Source organism: Erythrolamprus reginae, chromosome 1, assembly GCF_031021105.1.
Source record: "Erythrolamprus reginae isolate rEryReg1 chromosome 1, rEryReg1.hap1, whole genome shotgun sequence".
NCBI lineage: Eukaryota > Metazoa > Chordata > Lepidosauria > Squamata > Dipsadidae > Erythrolamprus > Erythrolamprus reginae.
In genome coordinates, this window is record NC_091950.1 from 292,750,459 (window position 1) to 292,767,573 (window position 17,115).

Here is a 17,115-nt window from a genome sequence, read left to right on the forward strand (position 1 = left end):
GAAGGGTCAAAAGCACATGTGAAGGGGTGGGGTGAATGGGGGACATTGGATTATGGGTGTAAATACACACGTGAATGTGATAGTGCACATGCACTTTCGGTAACTGACGCAAAAAAGGTTCACCATCACTGGCCTAAGGGCTATGTAAGGCCTCCAAACCTCCATACTGAAAATTCAATAGTCAAGTATCAATTTTTGATGGTCCTTTGTATTTGTGCCCAACGAATGCAAAATAACTGTAACTTATTAAGATTGCTAAATAATCATAATCTTCATTTTAAATCACTGCCTAACTAGAAAAAGGCCAAAATTCATATTGACTTGACATTGTATATAAATCCTTCATCATTAAAATCAGTTGCATTATTTACAAGCATCATATGCATGATTCTGCATTTCAGCCACAACACCATTGTCATCACGACCCTTAATTCTTGAGTCCCTTTGCCTCCCTCCACTCAGCACTTAGGGAAAAAATCTTCTTCCAGCAAAATAGGCTAATAATGCATTATCCCAGTTTCAGAATTTGACATGGATATGTTCCAGCCAACTTCCAGGAGACCAGAATTTTTAGCTTCAGTTCCAGAAAATAAACATTACATCAATATCAAGAGACTGAGAGCAGACATTGGCTTTTAGGCTGAAATATGAATTCTTTTTTTAAAAGCCACAAAGACGACAAAACTAGTGAAAGGGAAAGCTAAAAACAATCTCCTATCCTATTCACTCTTCTTTCATCTTACTCAGGGAGTTTTGTCACTCCAACTTATGGATCCTTCAACTTTCTCTGAGGCAACTCAAATAAAAATGGCTTATTCTAGATCGAGGGTGTCAAACTCAAGGCTGGGGGTTGATCTGGCCTTCAGGGTGCTTAGATCAGACCCACAGGCTACCCTGGAAACAGCTAAGGACCAGCCTGCGGTGCCTCTGCCAGTGAAAACAGAGCTTGGGTGGGCCACTTACGGGCTTTTTTCAGCTACAATGAGGCCTCCTGCAGCCCTCTGCCAGAAAATATGCAGCCATCCCCAAGCTCTTTTTTCACTAGTAGAGGGCTAGCAAAACAAACTAAAAACAAAAGAAAACAAAATACAGAAATATTTCCCTTTTTGCATTTGAGCATCTAAGAAAGGACGGGAAATGAGAAAGAGAAAGAGGAAAGGCAAAAAGAACAAAGGAAGAAAGATGAGTAGAGAGCAAGGAAGGAAAAGTGGGGAAGGAAGAAAAAAGGAGAATGAAGAGGGAAGGAAAAAGAAGAAGAAAAAGGAAAGGAGGGAGGGAGGAAATAATGAGATGGAGGTAGGTCTGAGGGAAGTCCTTCCTTAGCAATTGGTTACCACAGATGCTCTCTACAAAAGTGACATTGAGCTGATCACACCCACCTTGGCGACATCCTCCTGCCCCCATCCTAAGGTCAAACACAACCCTGATATGGCCCTCAATGAAATTGAGTTTGACATCCCTGTTCTAGATTCTCCTGTGGAACTATTTTCTTCTTGCAGGCCATTGAGAGAAACTCTCAGAACACCCATGATTCAGTGGGGCAATCTTGGTGCTTTAGAGACTCTATCTTCTACAACATGGCCAACTTTCTATTAGCTGGTCAAGACCTTTTATCTACTGGGTCGAAAAGCCTCCGAGAGCTAGCTTTTAAAAATTATTTTTGTATTTTTTGGGGGGTGAGTAGGGGCTTGTTCAGTAAACATGCCTAACAACCCTATAGAACAGTGATGGCAAACCTTTTTTTCCCTCTGGTGCTGAAAGAGCGTGGGTACGCGCTATTGTTCATGCGCTATGCCCACACCCATAATTCAATGGCCTGGGGAGGACAAAAAACACCTTCCTCCATGCCCTGGAGGCCCCCTGGAGGCTACAAACAGCCCGTTTCCCAAACTTCTGGTGGGCCCCGTAGGCCCTGTTTCGCCCTCCCCAGGCTCCAAAGGCTTCCCTGGAGCTGGGGGACAATAAAAACACCCTCCTCCATCCCCTGGAGGCTCTCTGGAAGCCAAAAATGCCTTTGCAGAGCCTTCATGTGAGCGAAAAATCAGCTGGCCGGCACACACCTGCACATTGGAACTGAGCTAGGAGAACAGCTCAGGTGCCAGCAGATATGGCTCCGCATGCCACCTGTGGCACATGTGCCATAGGTTCGCCATCACTGTTATTGAGGTTTAATGACGCCATCTCATGGCTTAATTTATTAATAACAAGAAAGAGAGGCAAAAATACAGTATCAAACGTCAGCAGTGCAACCTTGAGAATTCTTAGGACAACTTGTGATCTGCAGGCTTCTGAGCTCTGCTTTGCAACAGAAGATTAATTGAGACCAAGTACACAATCTCCCTGTGTTTAGGAACTAGGATTCAGAGAACACAACCCTCCGTCAGGTTCTCCTTCTGGTGGTCAGATTCTGACAAAAAGAAAGAAGGCTTTTGTGTCCTTATCTGTGCTGCTCATGGTGGATAGGTGATTCACGAGGGATCTTACAGTATTCGTATCTACACTGTAAGTGAATATGTCAGTGTCTTTATGGCTATATTTCCTGCTCCCAAACACACTCTGTAGCTAATGATATTTTGAAACATTGACTGATTGTTGTTATTACAAGAATATGCTTTTATGATGACTCAGGCCAACACAAATCATATTTTGGGATCAATCCATCTTACTAATTATACAAGCTAGTGGATAATATAACATAAAGACACGTTTTCCTTACTTTGAGTTAGCTAATTCTAATTACTTTATCCACTTTTATTATTTACTGGGGCTTAAAGGACACTCCAATCCAACAAGACTCTGAAACCCTGGTTCCCAACGTGGGCCCATGCCCCACAGGGGGGCAATTTCATTTTTAATGGGGATAATTGGAACCTTGTTTAAACCTAGTTAATGGCCTTTTAAGCTTCCTCCACATGAATATTTCGCTTTTTGAATAATAAGAATTATATGTCATGTGGAGGGGGAGGCCTCAATATTTTAGAGATGCTTAGGTGGGGCATGGCCAAAAAAAGGTTGGGTCTTTTTTTCACACTCCCTTCTTCAGTTAGAATAGAATAAAAAAAATAACAGAACTAGACTAAGTTCTAGACTAAGAAAATAAATAACATCCAAGGACAACCCAGCTGTTATGGATTTCCATCAATAATCCATAATAGCTGATAACTCATGTAATATTATCAGTACTAAATTTGCCTTAATTTTGCATATATGAACAAAGCTTTTAAATATAACAGGTATCTGTTTTATCTGACTTATCCAACTAATGGCCATTTTACCTAGTAGAATTAATCTCTCAGAACAGTCTCCAGGATCATTCCCTCCCATTAATCAATAAATTTACCTGTAGATTGCTGCAACAGGTACCATCCCATAACAATTAAAATTTGAAGGCATAGTTCTCAAATAGCAACTTTCTCTGATACAGGGTTGCCCTAAAATAATGGGAATTCCAAAATTCCCACCCAACAGAAAAAATGGTCACACAGTTTTGGAATTCTTTTTGTAACTGTCCACACTTAACTAGAGACGTCTGAATTGATGAATGCTAGTTAGCAGCAATAATAAAACTACTATGCCTAAGAAAGAGAGCTCGATCAGTATTCTTCAAAATGAAAAAGGTCTTCTGCAGTCACGTCATAAGCAGAAAATCAGGCTTGTCAGATGTTATCATTTCTATCCTGCTCTATGAAATAGAGAATTGGTCTCTGATTAAAAAAAACAATTGCATTTGAAATGTGGATTTACAGACAGCTGTTATGTATAAGCTGCGTTAATGATATCACAAATGAGGAGGAGATATGCCACCTGAGAAAGCAAAGGGAAATCATCAAAGCTATTAAAAAGCAAAAGTTAGAATATTTTGGACAAGTGATGCGACACCCAGAAAATACAGCATCCTTCACTTAATCCTCCAGGGAAAGATTGAAGCCAAATGAAGTCCAGGCAAAAGGAGATCATGGCTTAAAAATCTAAGAGACTGGTTTGGACAAAACACAGCAGCACTTTTTCATGCGGCTGTTGACAAATATAGGATTGCCAACATGATCGCCAACATCCGATGATGGATATGGCACAAACAACAAGAAGAATGCCTTATGAGATATTTTAATTATATTCCTAAACTGAGTTTGCTTCCAAAATTCAAATTGTTATACATAATCTTCCCTCTCCCTTTTCTTCCCACAAGAATGCTATGAGATACACAGGTTGGGTTGAGAAAGTGCCATCAGCACCCAACCACCTTAACTCAGTGCTTCTCAATTATTTTCTGTTACGCCCTCCTCCCCAGAAAGAAATAAACATTTTGCGTGCCCCCAACTCTCCAACCAGGGCACCAATGTAATTTTAGTGTTAATATTTAATATTTTACTTATAAACTGCAAGCAAACTATTGGCTGGAGAAGGCTGCACTACCTACTTACCTGGGAGTAAGTCACATTGAACTCAGTGGAGCCTGTTTTGGGTTAGGCAAGCATAGGTTATCATGGTTAGGGTCGTCTTTTGATATGGAGCCAGGCCAGCTTAATCAAGCTAATATTTTAGGGTCGCTGGTCTGGCCCAAAAGCACCGCCTCTGCCGGGTACTCAAAGCAAATGGTGTGCCTTTCGAAGCTTTCACCCAACTGAAATGGATTTATTTATTATTAGAGTTGAAAGGGACCTTACAGGTCATCAAGTTCAACCCCCTGCTTGAGCAGGAAATCCTACAGCACTCCAGCCAAATGGCAGTCCAATCTCCTCTTGAAAATGTCCAAAGTTGGGGAGTTCACAACCTCCGCTGGCAGGCCATTCCACTGGTTATTCTCTCATGTTCATGCTCTCACCGTCAGGAAATTCTTCCTTATCTCCAGGTTGAATCTTTCCTTGGTCAGCTTCCAACCGTTGTTTCTCGTCCGACTCTCTGGTGCCCTAAAAAATAGTGTGCCCCCGTCCTCTCCGTGGCAACCCCTTAAGTACCTGTATACAGCTATCATGTCCCCCTAGCCCTTCTTTTTACTAGACTATCCATGCCCAGTTCCAGCAACCTTTCCTCGTATGGCCTGGTCTCTAGTCCCCTTATCATTTTAGTTGCTCTTTTCTGCACCCTTTCCAGAGTCTCTATATCTCTTTTGAAGTGTGGTGACCAGAACTTTGATGCAATACTCCAGGTGTGGTCTGACCAGGACCTTATAGAGTGGTATTATTACCTCTCTGGTCTTGGAGTGTATCCCCCTGTTCATGCAGCTTAGGATTGTGTTGGCTTTTTTAGCCGCCGCTGCATATTGTTGGCCCATGTTTAGCTAGTTATCCACCAAGACTCCAAGATCCCTTTCACAGTCACTTATGGTGAGTGTGGTTTCGCCTAATTTGTATGCATGTTTGGGGGGGGGGGGTTGCCTAGGTGCAGGATTTTACTTTTCTCTACATTAAATTTCATTTTGTTCGTTTCGGCCCACTGTACAAGTCTGTCTAGATCTTTCTGTATCCTGTGCCTATCCTCTGGGGTGTTGGCCACTCCTGTCAGCTTGGCAGCAGCAGGTTCACCATGCTGTTCATGGCTACCGCACTGCCCACCAAGAACAACTAGAACCCATGCAGCTGCCCCGCCTGGCCACCTTCTCTTCCGGGCTTGAGCAGCGTGCAACTGGGAAAACACTACCCGTTCAGGGGAAACGATTGAGAGGGACCACGCATGTTCCCTGGGATCACATCGCTCTGTGCACCACCACCCCCAGGGCACGACCCACTATTTGAGAAGCACTGCCTTAACTAGACCAGTCTCATATCCTGAGGTGCGACAGGCAGAGTCACATAACTAATCTATGGAGAGTCAGAAAGGTGACCTTTTGTCAATTACAAAAACATTTGGAACGCAAAGAAAACAACAGAAAGACATTCAAAGTAATTCTTTCTTAACTCCCTGAGGTATCAAAAGGGAAGGAGGGAAAATACAGCCAAGCTTTCAAGATTCTGTTATGATAACCGACCTCCAGATATTCTTCTAAGTTTGTTCTACCTCCAAGGGCTTACCTAACTAGAAAATTCCTTATTCTCTTATGTTCATGTTAAGTTCTTTCCTGCTTTACAACCACCACCACTAGTTGCCTTAGAGATTAGTCTGAGTTCAATACAGTAAACATGTTCACCAGAAGTAATTTAATTCAAAGTAGCAGTACACGCATACCTTCTTAGAAAAGAGCCTATTAAGCGGGAATTACTCATGATTAGGATTATACTATTACAAAGTAATGCTAGACATATCTGTTCAACCCCTGCCCTCTGAATTTATTGGGACTCACTCTCAAATATATAATCAACTATGCATTTGCTTAGAATTTAAAAATCAACTAGTAATAAATCAGATCAGTTAAACGTAGGATAATCACCTGTACTAATTTTTCCCAACTTATTTTTTTCAGCTATATAAAAATTATGGATTTGTGATGAAACACATCTAATAAACTTCAGATTGTTGCCTTAAAGAAACACATATAAGATCTAAAATCTCAATCTAAATCCCATGAGACATTATGGAAGATATATATTACCCAAGTAAGAAATATTGTAAATAAAATGATCTTCTTTAAAACAATTATACGTATATACTTTCTTATGTTTGAAATTTAGTCATTGTAAAACAATTAATCAAATGTGTAAAAATTTATGCTTCAGTGTCTCTACTGGCAATTTGTGAAAGTTTTAACACCATATTAAGATATTTTTATAAGCAGGTCAAGAGACTATAAAGCAATTCACACTTAGGAATTCATTGATTAAATTAATATCAACTTCCTTTTTATACTTTATTATACTAGGAACATAATGTAGTAGTTATGCAATTATGATAGTCACTAATCTTACTTTGTAATGTATCATTGTTGAGAATTCACGACTGATTAGCCAACTTTTAACATCAAAACAACCACAAATATATTATTCAGAATGTATTGCATGAAACAATGCTAATATAGACTAGATCTGGATAAATCCAACTTTGAATCCCTGCTCAGTTATACAGTGGTATCTCGACATACGAGTTTAATTCGTTCCAGACCCGAGCTCGTAAGTCGATCAACTCGCATCTCGAACGAATGCCTTTAGACTTTGTTTTTTGAGCCGAGATAACTGGAAGCAAGGAGATTCTTGCGCCACCTAGTGGAAGCTCGGCTCATATCCCGAATTTGAGCTCTGGTGTCGAACAGAAATTTTGCTCATATCACGGCTCTTAACTTGGAATACTCACATGTGGAGCAGCTTGTATCTAGAGGTACTACTGTATAAGGCTCTTTCATTGCTTTTAGAGCAATTATTATTATTGTTATTATTATTATTTTATATACACAAAAACATGACATAACATACAAACATACAATGTTAGGTATCTTAGTTCTGTCTTAATTACAGCTTAAGCCGTCCACAAAATTTTGTATATATGTCTATATACTGTAAATATTTATTTATTTTCTTTATCTATTTCTTCTATTATTTTTGTAATCTTAATCCAGAATTTTTTCACTTTTTCACATGTCCACCACTGATGATAGTATGTGCCATATGCTTTTTGACATTTCCAACATAGTGGTGATATTTCTTTTTGATATCCTGCTACATTTCCAAGTTCCACGTTTTAATTAAATTTGATCCACATTCTAAAGGTTCCTCCAAGATAAGCACTATGTCGTCAGCAAAAGCTTGTAATTTAAATTCTTATTTTATTTTCAAGCCTTTAATATCTGAATTTTCCCTTATTCTAATTAACAAAGATTCTAAAGTTCGGATAAATTAAATTGGAGAGAGGACATTCTTGACTTATTCCTATTCTTATATCATCAGTTAATTAACCATATATTGTTATTTTGCCTTTTGTTTATCATAAATTTTTTTCTATTATTTTTAAGAATTTGGGGCCAAATTCCAACTGTATGCTCCAACTGTAATTTTTTAAAGTTCCAATTTATGTTATCAAATGCCTTTTGAGCATCTAGGAAAATCAGTGCAAGTTGTTTGTCCAGGTGGGTTTCATAATATTCCAGTACATTTGAAATAATTCTTGTATTGTTTTTTATTTGTCTATTAGGGAGAAAACCATTTTTGATCCAAGTGTATGTATTTATTTATAATCTTTTTAATTATTTCTGTCATGATTGCTGTAAATAATCTAAATTTAGTAATGAAATTAGTCTATAATTTTATGTATTCTGATTGTCTGAACCTTCTTTTGGAATAAGTGTGATTATGGCTTCTATCCAGGATGCTGGAATTTTTGCTTCTTCTAGTGCCTCGTTATCTATTCCCAGTAGAATCTGTTTTTATAAGCTTCCACTGGAATGTTATCCAGGCTAGGTGCTTTGTTGCTTTTTTGATTCTTCAATATGGTTTCTAATTATATCATTGTAATGGGTTTGTTTAACATTTCTCTCTCTTCTTCTGTAATTGAATTCATTGATTTTACCCTTAAATATTTCCTTATTATTTCTCCTTCTATAACATCTTGTTTATAAAGTTTTGTGAAATACTCCTGAATGACTTCCTTTTTGTTGTTTTTGTTATTGTGTACATTTCCTTCTGAATCTGCTAGATTATATATTATTCTTGGGGGGGTGTCAGTTTATACGCAGTGTCCTGGTTTGTTAGCATGTTCAAAATATTTTTATTTTGCACTTCTGATTTTTTGGGAGACCTCTTCTTGCATTAATAGGGTTAATTTATGTTTAATAATTTCTCTTCTTTCTTTTGTTCTATTATTTTGTGGCTCTTTCTGTAATATAATCTCCATTTCTTTGAGTTCTTTTTGTGATATATCTTGTTGATGGGTTTTTTAAATTTTCTTACTATGTATGCCATTGCCAGCCCTCTAATATATGCTTTAGTAGTGTCCCATAAATTCTGCGTTGAGGTCACCTCTTTTCTATTAGCCTTATAAAATAAATTTCTCCTTATTTAACATTTCCTTATTTCTATATTTTAAAATAAATGTTGGTTTATAGTCCATCTATTTTGTTTCTTTCCCCCCTTCTATATTACTTTTATGGGGTTATGGTCTGCCCATTCATTAATTTTTATTTCTATTGCTACTGTGTCATTTCTTAAGTTTGAGGTCATCCAAGCCATGTTGATTTGTGTCTATGACCTGTGTGGATTTGGGAAGAATGTATATTGAGTTTTGGATTGATGTATTTCCCTCCATGAATAATGTAAATTATATTCTGATATTAGTTCAAAAAACGATTTAGATTACAGTGATCCCTCGATTATCGCGAGGGTTCCGTTCCAAGACCCCTCGCGATAATCGATTTTTCGCGATATAGTGGTGCGGAAGTGAAAACACCATCTGCGCATGCGCACCCTTTTTTTCCATGGCCGCGCATGCGCAGATGGTGTTTTTACTTCCGCACCTGGGAAGACCCAGGGAAGGTTCCTTCGGCCGCCCAGCAGCTGATCTGCTCGGCAGCGCCGCAGCAGCGAGGAGCCGAAGATCGGGGTTTCCCCGCCGCCCACTCAAAGGGGAAACCCGGATCTTCGGGTCCTCGCTGCTGCAGCGCTGCCGAGCAGATCAGCTGCTGGGCGGCCGAAGGAACCTTCCCTGGGTCTTCCCTGCCGCCCACGGGCCGCTCGAGAGCAAGAGGGGGAGAGATAGAGAAAGAGAGAGAAGGAAAGAAAGAGATGAGAGGGGGAGGAAGAGAGTGTGAGAGAGGAAGAAGCAAGATAGAGAAAGAGAGAGAGAAAGAAAGATGAGAAAGAAAGAGAGTGACGTCATCGGGTGGGAAAATATTTTTAATTAATATTTTTTGAAAAATCGTGATATAGCGTTTCGCAAAGATCGAGATCGCGAAAATCGAGGGATCACTGTATATACTTTTTTTGTCTTGATTTTTTTAGTTTTTTATGATCCTTTTTACTAGTTACAATTGCATTGAAATCTCCAATTATACAGAGTTCTTCATATTGTAATTCTGTTATTTTATTATGTATTTTTATAAAATTCTTATGGATTTGAATTAGGTACATACTGTATATGTTTACCAGGAGTATGGCCTTCGCTTCTTTCTCTAATTCAACCATTAAGATTCTCCCTTCGTCATTCATTTTGATTTTATCTTTAGCTGTTCCTGCAAAATGTTTAAATAACTATCCCCAAATTCAGATGGCCAGTAATGCTAGTAGTATTTTTAAATATTATTCAATGGAAATTTATTCTTGAAGGGAAACTTAAGGGAGAAAATCATTCATATAAAAACTGTGCCCTGATAGACTATTTTAAAACACTGAAAACATTTTGTTGCACAGTTATAGTTTAGAACTTTTTTTTTTACATTTTGAGGTCATTCAGATATATGCTGCTGTTCACTGATCTATATGAGTGAATTTCACTGATTCAAATTCTATTTTACTGTTTGTAAAAGTTGCCATGACCTCATCATATTGATCATACAACTCTTTCTATTTTTCCTTCACTTTATGTTGTATGCTTTAAACTTTTATATTGCTTTTAGCAAAACTATTTTAAAACTGACCACAATAAAGTCTAAATTGTGGGAGAAAACAGGCAGGGTTTTCTTTTGTCAGTTTCATCCTTCCTGCAGACTTTGATGGATAGTCTTTCAGTGCATCTCCAAAAGTTTCCATTAAGCTGTCAGTTTTAATGTGATTGAAAGACAAAATTATTTAAATACATAGGAAGTCATCATTAATTTCACTCAAATAAATGCAAGTTTGATGAAACAAAATTTTATTTTTGTCTGGCTGCATCTATTTGCCACGGCCCTACCTAGTTTTGGTATCTGGCTCTCTACAGGTCACTCCAAACCCAAAAAATGACTCTTGGTCTGAAAAAAGGTTGCTTTTCTTTTCTTACGAGGTATTGTCTCCAATATTTTGTCTCCAAATAATCCCCTCAACACTGTCAGACTTTTTACTAAATCTGCACTTCTATTTCTACTAGTGTTTCGCATCATTCCTATCATCCTTTTCCTCCCACTTAGGACTGTATGATTGTAACTTGTTGCTTGTATCCTACATTTTTTATTAATATTGTTTCTTCATTGCTTATTTGACCTCTATGGCAATCATTAAGTGTTGTACCACATGATTCTTGACAAATGTATCTTTTTCCTTTATGTACGCTGAGAGCATATGCACCAAGACAAATTCCTTGTGTGTCCAATCACACTTGGCCAATAAAATCCTATTCTATTCTATTCTATATTTGCAGCTTATGGGAGAAAAGACTAGCTTAATTAAGTTAAGGTTAATGAAGAGAAAACTATTACGAAGGGAAATCTGAACTTTAAAACATGATTTGTGACTAATAACTGAACTGATACTGGTTATGAAGTCATTATGTGAGTGAGCTTCTGGTCTTAGCATTTGCAGTGCATTTTAAAAGTTGCAAGTACTCATGCTGGTTGATCCAGAGTTGAGAGTGGTGAAAACCACAACAAACTTTTATCAGCACACATAAAACTATCATTTATTTATTTATTTATTTATTTATTCATTCATTCATTCATTCATTTATTAGATTTGTATGCCGCCCCTCTCCGTAGACTCGGGGCGGCTAACAACAGTAGTAAACAGCATATAACAAATCTAATGTTTAAAATAATTAAAAACCCTTATTTAAAACCAAACATGTACACAAACATACCATACATGAATCGTATAGGCCCGGGGGAGATGTCTCAATTTCCCCATGCCTGACGGCAGAGGTGGGTTTTAAGCAGTTTACGAAAGGCAAGGAGGATGGGCGCAGTTCTAATCTCAGGGGGGAGCTGGTTCCAGAGGGTCGGGGCCACCACAGAGAAGACTCTTCCCCTGGGTCCCGCCAGACAACATTGTTTAGTTGACGGGACCCGGAGAAGGCCAACTCTGTGGGACCTAACCGGTCGCTGGGATTCGTGCAGCAGAAGGCGGACCCGGATGTATTATAATATCATAATATAGCAGTAATGAAATTATTTTTACTACCGGTTCTGTGGGCGTGGCTTCCTGTGGCTTGTGGGAGTGGCAGGGGAATGATACTGTAAAATCCCCATTCCCTCCCCACTCCTGGGGGAAGGATATTGCAAAATCTCAATTCCCACCCCACTCTGGGGACAGCCAGAGGTGGAATTTGCCACTTCTCCGAACTACTCAAAATTTCCACTACCAGTTCTCCAGAACCTGTCAGAACTTGCTGGATTTCACCCCTGCAATATATAGGAAGACAGATTTCAATGCTGTCCAGCATTTCTTCCTTTTTTTTCAAGAAAGATGTTAAACCCTTGGAGAAAGAGACAGGTCACAATAGAGGTTGGCAATAGTGTTTTAAGAGTTCCCTATTAAGAACAGCAATTCTTACACAAACAAAGAGACAACAGGTTTCCCCAGCACAATACTGACTTTTGATGATTGGATGCGTAGTCCAGCATATTTGGTGGTCTTTAAAATGAGGAAAGGCTGATCATCCCAAAATTTGCAAAGCCATGTACAATACCTATAACTGAGAAGTCTTTCATCTTCTATTTCCACCACCATCCTACCTTTCCTCCCCATTCTATTTTGTCATTTATCAAATTCAGGTACCACCCAGCTCACTTTGTTTTAAACGAAATAGAAACAGCTATTGTTAAATATCAGCGCCTATCTCATATTTACTGAATACATTTCAGCATAAATGTTACTTGCAGAGTATGCAAGCCTGTAATAAGTCACATTGCCACAACTGTTTTTGTGGTGTTTCCATTAACTCAGTGAAGATCATGGGAAATCTTATAGCGGACCTATTTCTATATGTCTATCCAATATGGCAGCTAAAGAGGCCTAGGCATCATTTCTACATTGCATGGGAAACATTAAGAAGTAAAATAGGTGTTGCCTAGACTGGGGAATTAAATACATGTTCATTATTGTCAGAGAAAGCAGCAAGGATGTGTCCATCTGAAGTGGAGATTGACCGGAAGACTTCATAGAAACATAGAAGATTGACAGCAGAAAAAGACCTCATCGTCCATCTAGTCTGCCCTTATACTATTTCCTGTATTTTATCTTAGGTTGGATATATGTTTATCCCAGGCATGTTTAAATTCATTACTGTGGCTTTACCAACCACGTCTGCTGGAAGTTTGTTCCAAGCATCTACTCTTTCAGTAAAATAATATTTTCTCACGTTGCTTCTGATCTTTCCCCCCAACTAACCTCAGATTGTGCCCCCTTGTTCTTGTGTTCACTTTCCTATTAAAAACACTTCCCTCCTGAACCTTATTTAACCCTTTAACATTTTGTGTAACAAAGTACTGTATTCATGGCTACATCACCAAAACTGGCCCTCTAAACTAGACCATAATTGAACTCCTAATGTTTTATGGCAATGTTATTGCTTTTACAATCCATCTTCCATTTTAAAAATATGCAGGGCTGCATAAGCAAGCTTCCTTCTAATTGAAGTAAATGTGCAACTCCTAGTTTTATGAGGGCAATCGCTCATGGCAGTCTGAAAATCAGTTTACCATTTAATCCCAGAATGCATTATTGGCCCACCACTAGAAAAAAACAGAACACTCTACCTATGTTCAGAAGCCCTACCCAGGGATTTAAATGCTGACCTCCAAAGTAGATTTTGCAGAACAGAACAGAGGCTCCTCTTCAATTTAAGGCCTGCATTCTTTAAAAACCAGATTAGCTGTATCCTATCCGGGTCGGCCTGTAACCCTTTCCTCCCTTTCCTTCCCAGGCCAAAGCAACCTTGCTCTATGGAAAACATAATCCTCCCAATCAGGCCTCTGCTGTGTGCTCTCGGCATCTATGACTTTCTTAATAATAATAATGATGATGATGATGATGGTGGTGGTGGTGGTGGTGATGATGATGATGATGATAATAACAACAATAATAATAACAATAATAACAATAATAATTATAATCCCCGAGTCTCTCGCTCACCTAATAGCCAGGAGTTCATGGAACAGATAGGCAGCGGCGGCGAGCAGGGCCCCCCCAGTCAAATAAAGGGTTTTCTTCCACCACGAATCAGATCCCAGCCCTGTCATGATCCCGCCGTAATCCTGCAGTGGGTAAGCGAGGATCTCCCCATAAAAGGAGAAGCGCTCGTCGGACCCGGCGCACCAAAGGCTCTGGTTCCTGCTCAGGTCCACCACGCACGACCGGGAGGAGGCGAAGCCAACCCCCCAGGGCATGCTGCGCCAGGCGGGCCTTGCTAGCTCCCGTTCGGCCGCGGATCGACGCCGGGGCCGTCTGCATGAGGGAGCAACCGGGCGGCGTCGAGGGGCTGCCGGCGGCGGGGGTAAGCCGGGAGATGGACAGCGGAGGAAGAGGAAGAGAAGAGGAAGAGCGCGGCGGCGGCGGCGGCGGCAGCGAAGGCTCTGCCGGGTGTCCTTGGCGAGCTCTGCAACATCAGCACCAACAACATCACCTACGGCGGCGGCGGCGGTACTTTTTTTCCCCCCTCGCCGCTATCTCTCGGTCTTTATGTCCTCGCCCGGAGGAGGGAGGGAGGGAGGTGATGTCATGGCTTCAAAACAGGCGGGCGAGTCCGTGGCAAAACAAACACGGAGAGAGGAAGGCGGAGGTCACTCGGGAAGCGGAGAAACACGATTTCACGGGGCTCCCGGCACCGGGAAGGGAGGCAGATCCAAGGATGGTTGGGAAATGAGCCTAGATATAGATATACTGTATGTATATATACCGTTCCGAATGGAAGCAGAGTTCTGCTCTATTGGTTCATTTTGTTGTTGTTGTTGTTGTGTTCTGCATCTTGGGTGGCATCAGCCCAGGCTTGGGTCACGTGATCCTCTTACAGCTGCATCCTCGGAGCAGAAATAATAATCGCTTCCGTTTGGTACCCAGCGACCTTTGTGCCTTAGCACCTGCGCGCTTCCGCATTTGATGCACGCACGCTCCGTCTCCCTCCGTTTCTCTCCCTCTTTGCAAGGTTTGATCGCTGCTTCCACCGTTTGAGAGATTGGAGTTTCCATTCTGCAAGCTTTATTTTTGCCGAACACGATGTCCCGGGGGGAAGGGGCAATTGGGGAATCCAAGGTCACTGTGCTTGTAAAGTTATAAGAAGTAATTTGGAATGGAAATCTTTTTACAGCAAGGAAATGATGATTACAAGCCTAGGGCAGGGGTAGGCAAAGTTGGCTCTTCTATGACATGTGGACTTCAGCTCCCAGAATTCCTGAGCTAGCATTATTGGCTCAGGAATTCTGGGAGTTGAAGTCCACAAATCATAGAAGAGCCAACTTTGCTTACCCCTGGCTTAGGGGAAGAACCTTAGAAACATAGAAGATTGAGGGCAGAAAAAGACCTCATGGTCCATCTAGTCTGCCCTTATACAGTTTCCTGTATTTTATCTTAGGATGTTTATATGTTTATATTCCATTCCATTCTATTCCATTCAGAAGTGGTTGGTAAATCCACAGTAACTGAATTTAAACATGCCTGGGATAAAAATATATATGTTTAAATTCAGTTACTGTAGATTTACCAACCACTTCTGAATGGAATGGGATGGACTAGAATTCTTTACTGGCCAAATGTGATTGGATACAGAAGGAATTTGTTTTGGTACATATGGTCTCAGTGTACATAAAAAAATATAGATTTGTGGTACATATGGTACAACACTTAATGATTGTCATAGGGGACAAATAAGCAATGAAGAAACAATCAATATTAATTAAAAATGTTAGGATACAAGCAACAGTGGGGGGAAATGGGTGATAGGAATGATGAGAAAAAAACTAGTAGAAATAGAAGTGCAGACTTTGTAAAAGGTTTGACAGTGTTGAGGGTGTTATTTGTTTTGTAGAGTGATGGCGTTCGGGAAAACGCCATCACTCTGCTGGAAGTTTGTTCCAAGCATCTGCTACACTTTCAGTAAAATAATATTTTCTCACATTGTTTCAGATCTTTCCCCCAGCTAACCTGATTGTGCCTCCTTGTTCTTGGGTTCACTTTCCTATTAAAAACACTTTCCTCCTGAACCTTATTTAGCCCTTTAACATATTTAAATGTTTTGATCATGTCCCACCTTTCCCTTCTGTCCTCCAGACTATACAGATTGAGTTCATTAAGTCTTTCCTGATATGTTTTATGCTTAAGACCTTCCACCATTTTTGTAACTCGTCTTTGAATCCGTTCAATTTTATCAATATCTTTTTGTAGGGGAGGTCTCCAGAACTGAACACAGTATTCCAAATATGATCTCACCAGCGCTCTATACAGTGGGATCACAATCTCCCTCTTCCTGCTTGTTATACCTCTAGCTATGCAGCCAAGCATTCTACTTGCTTTCCCTACTGCCTTCTCTGTGGGAGCTCCCCCGCTCTGGAACCAGCTCCCCCCAGAGACGTACTGCCTCCACCCTCCTCGCCTTTCTAGTAAAAGTCTAAAGACTCACCTATGCCGTCATCTTGGGGTCATTAGATTTTGTCCCCTGGCCATTAATGTATTGTGGGTGTGTTGATTGAATTCTTAATTTTAATTTATTGGATCTCCATGTACATTGTCTTTTTCATACGTTCTAAGCTGCCCCGAGTCCTCGGAGAGGGGCAGCATATAAATCCAATAAAACTAAACAGTAACTGAATTTAAACATGCCTGGGATAAACATATACCCATGCTAAGATAAAATACAGGAAATAATATAATGGCAGATTAGATGAACCATGAGGTTTTTTTCTGCCATCAATCTTCGGTGTTTCTATGTTTCTAAACTAAAAATTAAAACTGATTGTGAACCTTTTTTTTCTCAGATGCCAAAAGCACCATGCTTATGCGGCCCAGTTCCCCTCTTCCCTCCCCCCAGCCACGCCACCAAGCCGCAAAGGTTGGGGACCACTGACTTAAAGGATTTGCTAATATTTAGCCATTACTGAGATGATAGAAAGCTGTCCTAACCTCATTAATTTAGTATAATCATAGATTCTACAAGAAGCTATAAATCAATAAATGGCCTGTCTCTGCTAGTACCTTTGTGTAAGCTTAAGTGTTCTAAACAGGAGTGGAGGAGGAGATTTATTTACCTAGCAAATACATTTGTTGTTAATTGAGAAGTAGTGTCCGATCCATCGCTAGTTGATGGACTGTGTTCCTCCAGGCCTTCCTGTTCTCTACTATCTCCCAGAGTCCATTTAAG

At 40.1% G+C, this 17,115-nt stretch overlaps 1 protein-coding gene across 3 annotated transcripts in view; it reads right to left on the minus strand.

Moving 5' to 3' along the window:
* The window catches only part of FAXC (failed axon connections homolog, metaxin like GST domain containing), a 37,510-nt gene extending 23,122 nt beyond the window's left edge, over nucleotides 1-14,388 (minus strand). Inside the window, exon 1 of one of the 3 annotated variants that reach the window (XM_070739352.1) lies at nucleotides 13,899-14,388. In XM_070739352.1, coding sequence (XP_070595453.1) covers nucleotides 13,899-14,152 — 254 coding nt within the window. In that variant the 5' untranslated portion in view covers nucleotides 14,153-14,388. The other 2 variants (XM_070739334.1, XM_070739343.1) reach the window with 2 other exon arrangements.
* Between the last annotated feature and the right edge of the window lie 2,727 nt (nucleotides 14,389-17,115).